This window comes from Coregonus lavaretus (assembly GCF_964263955.1).
Source record: "Coregonus lavaretus genome assembly, chromosome: 17".
Lineage (NCBI taxonomy): Eukaryota > Metazoa > Chordata > Actinopteri > Salmoniformes > Salmonidae > Coregonus > Coregonus lavaretus.
The window spans coordinates 3,521,278-3,531,092 of NC_140004.1; the positions used below are offsets into that span (position 1 = coordinate 3,521,278).

At 41.6% G+C, this 9,815-nt stretch overlaps 1 protein-coding gene across 1 annotated transcript; it reads right to left on the minus strand.

The window, feature by feature from the left end:
- Nucleotides 1-485: 485 nt before the first annotated feature.
- LOC311144597 (protein Largen-like) lies at nucleotides 486-5,067 on the minus strand (the record flags this gene model as incomplete). Its single annotated transcript, XM_084180630.1, has 2 exons — nucleotides 486-1,229; nucleotides 4,930-5,067. The coding sequence occupies 2 exons, from the start codon at nucleotides 5,065-5,067 to the stop codon at nucleotides 486-488; spliced, it is 882 nt and encodes a 293-aa protein (XP_084036756.1).
- Between the last annotated feature and the right edge of the window lie 4,748 nt (nucleotides 5,068-9,815).

Consider the following 9,815-nt stretch of genomic DNA (forward strand, 5'->3'; position numbering starts at 1 on the left):
CAATTAACTTTTTTGTTGTTGCATGCAATATAGCTCAATATTTGTATCCTTCAAGTGAAGTGTGAGTGGAGCGATATTGAGTGAGAAAAGGTATGACCTCATTGCCATACTGTCTCAGCCCTAGACACAGTGTGTTGGGCAGCGGGCGGATTTGAGTGAAACTAGGTTTCTTGTTTCTTGTTTAACCCAGAGCATAAATTAATGACATGTTCTAACACAGCTTCCTGTTTTACAAATTCTTTCAAAAATATGAGTCAATGTAACTTCACTTCTCTTAACACAACCCTGCCAAACCCCCTTACATGCCAAGGACAGTTGTCGGTTGGCACTGACTCACCATTCATTCTCTCCTTGTGAATCATCTATCTTTTTCTCATTGTTTAGATAATCCACGTTTGACTGCTCATAAAATAGAAAACGCTATAAATAATTTCGAAATGTTTAATTAAGGGTGATTAACATCAAACCGTTGCGGTGGTTGATTTTCAAACCGTTGTGGTGGTTGATTTTCGGAGGATGGTTTTCTGTGGTTTCAGGGAAGGGTTAGGATGAGGCACACAAGGCGAGTTTGTAGGAGGGAAACTATGGCTGACACTGAGGCTGCCATTTTCCAACAGGAGCTTGGGTGGTGGTGAGGAGGAGGAACACTGATGGACAGGGCTCATTTCATCAGTCAATTCTGGCTGGAAGTGCATATCTGTGTTGTCGACGTCATATTGCAGGTCACAGTCAGGGCAGTACCCATGATACTGGACCTTTTCACTGAATCGGACCCGCTCTCTGGTGGCCTGGGGGCATTTGCTCTTTTCATGCCGTAGCAAAGGCATGGGCGTAAATCCTTTCTCTGGAACACTATTTGAGATGGAGTACAATAAGTCTCTGTTCGGCTTCCCTGTGAAAACTTCATTGCGCATAAGAGTCCCGTTAGCCTTGGCTAGTAGGCTCCCTGATGGTGGATTCTTGTTGTTCTCCTCCGCTTTGATAGGTGTGAGCCTGGGAGGTGGCAGAGGAGGGTGGGGCTTCTTCAGCACGGTCAGGACAGCAGGGCTGACAGACTGGGGCCTAAAGATAGCGTCGTCAGGGTAGATCTTGATCTTGTCAATGCTGGAGGCTGTGGTGGTGGTGGTGATGCTGCTACAACTGCTGTTCAGGGTGTCTGTCTTGGAACTGTCCGTCATCTCCTCCTCCAGCTGTAGGTCACACGTGAGGGAGTCGATCTCATGCACAACCTGCACCAGTAGAAAGGAAAAAGAGCTATCATGGACAGTTCTTATGTTTAGTTTGACAGACATCAAAGTAACAAGACTATTAGAGCAGAAAATACAGCAGCAGCCAAAATGTTACCGTATGAAGCACTTGTTGATGTGCAACCTGGCTATTAAAATAATGCATTATTATAATCACTTTGTTGACATTTGGTCATCTCAAGCCAGATTCACTTGCAACACAACAATATTATCTGATTCATTACAGGTTGTGTTGGATGAGTTGATCATCCGCTAAATGTATTTGTAAGGTAAGGGGAAACTACCCACACAACCCACCAAACTGTATTCAGACTCAGAATCAAAAGCGGGACCCTCTGGCTATGAATCAGCAACACTAACTTGTTTAGATAAGAATTAATTCTCTGTGTATGCACTTACACGTAGTGGACATATTGAAATAGTTGAAAGCACATACTCTGCCCCCCATACATTCCATGGTTGAGGTAATAAGAATATACCTAGTCAGTGAAAATTGCAAAGACATCCCATCATAGTGAATGACTACATCTGCCCTTAGGTATCTTTACTAATTTTGACTAGAAATAAACCCTTATTACTGATATGCATGCATCAAAAGACACAATGTTCAAAACTATTAGGGATAGTCTGAAATGACTTTGTAATCTATAACTGGCACAATACCTATTAAGACCTATGGGGGTAATATTCATATCATTAAAATCTTTTACTACTCAAATTACAGTGGTAGCCAATACTTTGCCAAACCATGTCTGTGAACAGTATCCATATAGTATACCTTTTTAAAAGTCATTACATTTGGAAGTAATTAAAGCTATTGAAGTAATATTGAAGTAATATCAGCATATCCAAATGTCATGGAATATTAAACTGAGGCTGGGCGAAAAGCTCATGTAGAGTGAAATCTCCAAGCACAGTCATACATGGATAATTTAGTGGGCCACAAAAGAGAGTCACAGTTTCCAGTGCCACATGCTGTGGGGCATGTTGATTCTCTCTCTGTGCCAAGCATCTGGGTTCAGCTCCCCTTAAACGTAGGCTTGAATCCAGAAAGTATAGTGTGTGAGTTGAAGTAGATAACTGCATCTGAATGGGATTTACGGAAATATTGGCTTTGATATTGACAACCCTCTAGGTTGGTTGTTTTAGCAGTGTTGCTAGACAAACAGATTGTGTATGCTTCCCTGAATAGAACACACTGATCCTGCTAGTATTTAATTCAAATACTTGTTGAAAAGGTTGAAAGAGGACCATTATTTCAAGGAAACATGTGCCGTGTATCCATTTCATTCATAATGTAAGAAAAACCTTGTAGGTCTTATCCAAGTGACAACCTGTAAAATAGGGGCGAGTAGTTCAGCCCCAACAGGCTGGACAGCTCTATTCTTACAAAAGCATATACAGTGAGGGAAAAAAGTATTTGATCCCCTGCTGATTTTATACGTTTGCCCACTGACAAAGACATGATCAGTCTATTATTTTAATGGTAGGTTTATTTGAACAGTGAGAGACAGAATAGCAACAAAAAAATCCAGAAAAACTCATGTCAAAAATGTTATAAATTGATTTGCATTTTAATGAGGGAAATAAGTATTTGACCCCTCTGCAAAACATGATTTAGTACTTGGTGGCAAAATCCTTGTTGGCAATCACAGAGATCAGACGTTTCTTGTCGTTGGCCACCAGGTTTGCACACATCTCAGGAGGGATTTTGTCTCACTCCTCTTTGCAGATCTTCTCCAAGTCATTAAGGTTTCGAGCCTGACGTTTGGCAACTCAAACCTTCAGCTCCCTCCACAGATTTTCTATGGGATTAAGGTCTGGAGACTGGCTAGGCCACTCCAGGACCTTAATGTGCTTCTTCTTGAGCCACTCCTTTGTTGCCTTGGCCGTGTGTTTTGGGTCATTGTCATGCTGGAATACCCATCCACGACCCATGTTCAATGCCCTGGTTGAGGGAAGGAGGTTCTCACCCAAGATTTGACGGTACATGGCCCCGTCCATCGTCCCTTTGATGCGGTGAAGTTGTCCTGTCCCCTTAGCAGAAAAACACCCCCAAAGCATAATGTTTCCACCTCCATGTTTGACGGTGGGGATGGTGTTCTTGGGGTCATAGGCAGCATTCCTCCTGCTCCAAACATGGCGAGTTGAGTTGATGCCAAAGAGCTCGATTTTGGTCTCATCTGACCACAACACTTTCACCCAGTTCTCCTCTGAATCATTCAGATGTTCATTGGCAAACTTCAGACGGGCCTGTATATGTGCTTTCTTGAGCAGGGGGACCTTGCGGGCACTGCATGATTTCAGTCCTTCACGGCGTAGTGTGTTACCAATTGTTTTCTTGGTGACTATGGTCCCAGCTGCCTTGAGATCATTGACAAGATCCTCCCGTGCAGTTCTGGGCTGATTCCTCACCGTTCTCATGATCATTGCAACTCCACGAGGTGAGAACTTGCATGGAGCCCCAGGCCGAGGGAGATTGACAGTTCTTTGTGTTTCTTCCATTTGCGAATAATCGCACCAACTGTTGTCACCTTCTCACCAAGCTGCTTGGCGATGGTCTTGTAGCCCATTCCAGCCTTGTGTAGGTCTACAATATTGTCCCTGACATCCTTGGAGAGCTCTTTGGTCTTGGCCATGGTGGAGAGTTTGGAATCTGATTGATTGATTGCTTCTGTGGACAGGTGTCTTTTATACAGGTAACACGCTGAGATTAGGAGCACTGCCTTTAAGAGTGTGCTCATAATCTCAGTTTGTTACCTGTATAAAAGACACCTGGGAGCCAGAAATCTTTCTGATTGAGAGGGGGTCAAATACTTATTTCCCTCATTAAAATGCAAATCAATTTATAACATTTTTGACATGCGTTTTTCTGGATTTTGTTGTTGTTATTCTGTCTCTCACTGTTCAAATAAACCTACCATTAAAATTATAGACTGATCATTTCTTTGTCAGTGGGCAAACGTACAAAATCAGCAGGGGATCAAATACTTTTTTCCCTCACTGTAGGTTGGCTACATCCACATGTCAGAGCAGGTTAGATTGCGGGTTATGGAAGATGGTTACCAACAAGGATTATTATCATCAATGTGTGAAAACAAAAGAAAACAAATAAAGCATGAGATGAATGAATAAATGCAGTAAAATTGCAATTGTTATTCAGCTTAAATAACTTGGACCCAATGACAGCACTGACAAAGTCCTGATATTGTAACAAGGTGCCTAGAGAGAGCTGCTGTATAATTTGACAGGAGACAATTCTCATGGAAACAGTAGGCTTAGGATAGACTGTATTAAGATGATGAAATGAAATGCAAAACCATTCCGGTGAACTACAAGATTAACAATTAATCATGATTAATTTGTGCGCTTAAATCAAAGCCTGCGGACCAAGACGCAGCTGCGATGTCATCCTCCTTACAGCCAACCTGTCCTAAATAAATGTCATGTTCACTGATAAGATATATGGTCACATATGATAGGCCAATGCAGTATGTGGGTAGGCCCTGGACTTAATTCTTTAAGCCTTCAGATGTTTATTATAGAACAAGCTTGTTTTGTTCCCCATCAATAGAAAAGCAATAGCCTAACCATACCAGCATGAAATCAAAAACAATGTATATTCATCTCAAACAGCCTAAAAGCCACATAAGCCAGACATAAGGAAACCTATTCCACTAACCTCTTTGAGTTCCTTGGCCACATCCCTCAAGTCTCCCAGGATGGTCTCCAAATCCTTCACGATTGTCTTGATCTGCTTTTTTACTTTCACTTTGGAGACTACTCCTTCAGCAGATTCTGCATTTGATGTCCCTGACATTCTTCCTTGGCACAATGTATTTTAAGGATCACTAGTAAATCCTTTCGGTGAAGCAATACCATTTTGTCGATGCATTTTAGTGTTCCGTTTTCTTCACATTCCTATAGGCTACATCACCCAATAATGTAGTGAAGCGCAATGACAGCGTCCCGGCGAGTACGCCTGCGCAATAGAGCATAGCAAAAATAATATTATCTTAAAAAATATATACAAAATAATGTTGCTGAAGAGGTGTTTCTCGACAGTTGCTCATGATCATTCCGCTGTTACCTTTCACATTTTTCTCAAAAACCAAATGCTGATAATCACATTTCCTTGTGGCAAGCAATGCAAATTCACAATTTTGAAGATGCCTAGTCAGATATTCGGTCCAGCATGATAACATAATGATAAGGAACAAGGTAGATAGGATAGAACACAGCAATCCAATCCATGCCCAATATTCTAATCATAACGGTCCATAGGCTGCGCCAGGCATCCCCGTTGATCAGATTCTCTCTCAAAAATATATTTATATTCTATACGACGACAGTCCGATATAGTATAGGCTATATTCATAAACTGCAGTTACATTACTGAATAACTGACAAGTGAAAATCATTCCATCTTCACATTGCATCTTCATCGAAGCCTCCATGGTGTCTGATAGCCGACGTCGGGGGAGAGAACGGTCTCTGCACGGAAGGGTCTCTGCACCGCTGTCCTTTAGAGCTGTCATAGCATGACACGCGCACACGCCGCAGAAGCAGATCACCTGGGGCCTCATTTATAAACCATGCGTATGTACAAAATATACCCCAAAAATGTGCGTGCGCCAGTTTTCATGCAAAAGTTGGCATTTATAAAAAATGTACTTGACATGAGAATGTGTTCAGATCCCCGCAAACTTTAGACCATGAATACACACATCTGCTAGTGGTTAAAATAGCGTATTGTATTGCAAGCTGGCAGGTAAGTATTTTGTGAAAATGGGGGATATGATGAAAAGCTTATTCATAAAAAAACTGGAAAAAAATATGAACAAGAATGCAGCCATTTGCCATTAGGGAGTGAACGCTATTTAGTATAATAACGGTTACATGCAATGGCGACCCGTTATTCAGTGCAGGTGGTACAGAGCAAAAACTAAATACCATATAACGTTATATATATATATATATACAGCTGCGGAAAAAAATTAAGAGACCACTGCAAAATTATCAGTTTCTCTGGTTTTACTATTTATAGGTGTGTGTTTGGGTAAAAATAACAGTTTTGTTTTATTCTATAAACTACTGACAACAGTACTCCCAAATTCCAAATAAAAATATTCTCATTTAGAGCATTTATTTGCAGAAAATGACAACTGGTCAAAATAACAAAAAAGATGCAGTGTTGTTAGACCTCGAATAATGCAAAGAAAATAAGTTCATGTTCATTTTTAAACAACACAATAGTAATGGTTTAACTTAGAGAGCATGCCAAGAGTTCAGAAATCAATATTTGGTGGAATAACCCTGATTTTCAATCACAGCTTTCATGCCTCTTGGCATGCTCTCCACCAGTCTTTTACATTGATGTTGGGTGACTTTATGCCACTCCTGGCGCAAAAGTTCAAGCAGCTCGGCTTTGTTTGATGGCTTGTGACCATCCATCTTCCTCTTGATCACATTCCAGAAGTTTTCAATGGGGTTCAGGTCTGGAGATTGGGCTGGCCATGACAGGGTATTGATCTGGTGGTCCTCCATCCACACCTTGATTGACCTGGCTGTGTGGCATGACTCATTGTCCTGCTGGAAAAACCAATCCTCAGAGTTGGGGAACAGTGTCAGAGCAAAAGGAAGCAAGTTTTCTTCCAGGACAACCTTGTACGTGGCTTGATTCATCCGTCCTTCACAAAGACCAATCTGCCTGATTCCAGCCTTGCTGAAACACCCCCAGATCATCACCGATCCTCCACCAAATTTCACAGTGGGTGCGAGACACTGTGGCTTGTAGGCCTCTCCAGGTCTCCGTCTAACCATTAGATGACCAGGTGTTGGGCAAAGCTGAAAATTGGACTCATCAGAGAAGATTACCTTACGCCAGTCCTCTACGGTCCAATCCTTATGGTTTTTGCAAACCTCAGCCTGGCTCTTCTTTGCTTCTCTTTGATGAAGGGCTTTTTTCTAGCTTTGCACTACTTCAGCCCTGCCCCTAGGAGCCTTTTTCGAACCATCCTCGCCGTGCACTTCACCCCAGCTGCCGTTTGCCATTCTTTTTGTAGGTCACTTGATGTCATCCTACGGTTGTTGAGTGACATTTGAATGAGTTGGCGGTCATCCCGGTCAGTAGAGAGTCGTTTTTGCCCTCTGCCGGTCTGTAGCTTTGTTGTCCCCAGTGTCTGCTGCTTGACCTTGTTCTTATGAACCGCCGTCTTTGAAATGTTAAGGATGGAAGCAACCTGACGCTCACTGTATCCCTCTGCCAGTAAAGCCAGAATTGAACCCTTCTTTTCCTCACTCAAAACTTTCCTTTTCAACTCTGTTGGCATGGTCAATAGTTATTTTTTAAATTAATATTACTGTTGAGGTACTATTAGCACTGTTTTTGCCATCCAGCTGGTCCTATTGCAAGAGTTAAATAAGATTTGGTTCAGGTGATCACCTATTCAGTACCTAATTCAGTAGAATGAGGTGTGCCTGTGTTGGAACTCAACAGACACTGGAATGGAATGGCTGTCATACATGTAGAGATGCTGATTTAAGAAAAATGTGCAGTGGTCTCTTAATTTTTTCCACAGCTGTATATATACAGTACAAGTCAAAAGTTTGGACACACCTACTTATTCAAGGGTTTTTCTTTATTTTGACTATTTTCTACATTGTAGAATAATAGTGAAGACATCAAAACTATGAAATAACACATATGGAATCATGTTTATATTTTAGATTCTTCAAAGTAGCCACCCTTGGCCTTGATGACAGCTTTGCACACTCTTGGCATTCTCTCAACCAGCTTGCTCAGTTTGGCCGGGCGGCCAGCTCTAGGAAGAGTCTTGGTGGTTCCAAAATTCTTCCATTTAAGAATGATGGAGGCCACTGTGTTCTTGGGAACCTTCAATGCTGCAGAAATTTTTTGGTACCCTTCCCCAGATCTGTGCCTCGACACAATCCTGTCTCTGAGCTCTACGGACAATTCCTTCGACCTCATGGCTTGGTTTTTGCTCTATCATGCACTGTCAACTGTGGGACCTTATATAGACAGGTGTGTGCTTTTCCAAATCATGTCCAATCAATTGAATTAACTACAGGTGGACTCCAAGGAAGTTGTAGAAACATCTCAAGGATGATCAATGGAAACAGGATGCACCTGAGCTCAATTTTGAATCTCATAGCAAAGGGTCTGAATACTTATGTAAATAAGGTATTTCTGTTTTTTATTTTTAATACATTTGCAAAAATGTCTTACAACCTGTTTTCGCTTTGTCATTATGGGGTATTGTGTGTAGATTGATTAGGGAAAAAAGTAATTTAACCAATTTTAGAATAAGGCTGTAACGTAACAAAATGTGGAAAAGTCAAGGAGTCTGAATACTTTCCGAATGCACTGTATATTTTTTGGGATGCCTGTTTTGCATGTTATTTTGGCATTAATACGTGTCACATATCAGTTTGCAAACAATGTACTTAAAAAACATATATATATATTAGTTAGTAAAGGCGCTTACAAACGTTGTATATTTTTCGCTTTCTTGAGTAAGGCAGCTCCAAAATGCAGGTGTTTTAGCCTAGCTCAGTGCTTTCTGTGGTGGTGGTGGTGGTGGTGGTGGGGCAGCCAGCGGAAAAAACGGAGCGTAGGGGTTGGTAATGTTCTCTAGTTGCGCTATGATTGTCTCAGTGTTCTGTCACTCATGGGGACACTACGTCACCGCCAAATCTAAAGGCAGAGCTCGAAAATTCAAGCCCCTTGGGTGCTGCCATAGAGTTACGTTAGACATGCCCATCCAAGAAGGCTCAAGGTCATTGGCCACAGGTAAAATGACATCAAAGCACGTTATATCTACAGCAGCTTTGATTGGACTGATCATGTCAACATCATACTTTCAAAATCTTAGCTAGCAAGCTAGCAATCATCATCATGAATCAAGTCGACAATCTACTGACAAATCCTTTTTAATCCTTGTCATATGAAGATAAATAATGAAGAGAAATTATAGATAAAACGTATCGGTGCTCATCAGCCATTGGAAATAAACATTACACAACAAGTTGGAAATCACAAATTCAACAATGAGTGGTTTGGAAGGAATCAGTGGCTAACTGCAAGCATTGCAAAGCAATCACTAGCCTGCTATTCAACGGAGTGGGTGTGTGGTCACAAGTATGGGTTTAAGTGTCTCTTTTCCAAGCTTAAAAAGGTAAACATTCAACATTGGCCATGGTGTCACTCCAGCATGTCTTCTGCCGCACTCAAATCAACTGGAAATTCAGAATGGGGAAATCTGATTTCAGTGAGTTCAAGACAATTGGGAACTTGGAAAAAAACGAGCTCCGACTGGGAAAATACGTTTTGAACGGTCATCCAACTCAGAATTGCCAGTCGGAAACTCAAGCCTCTTTCTAGAGCTCCGACCTGAAGATCACTGACGTCATCATGATTCGACCTCGTTTTTTTCCGAGTTCCCAGTTGTCTTGAAATCACCGTAAATCCAGAGAATGCCAGACTTGGATGACAAAGTTTGATGACAAAATTTGCCCACGAAGGACCGGCGCGCCACCTTCCTGGTA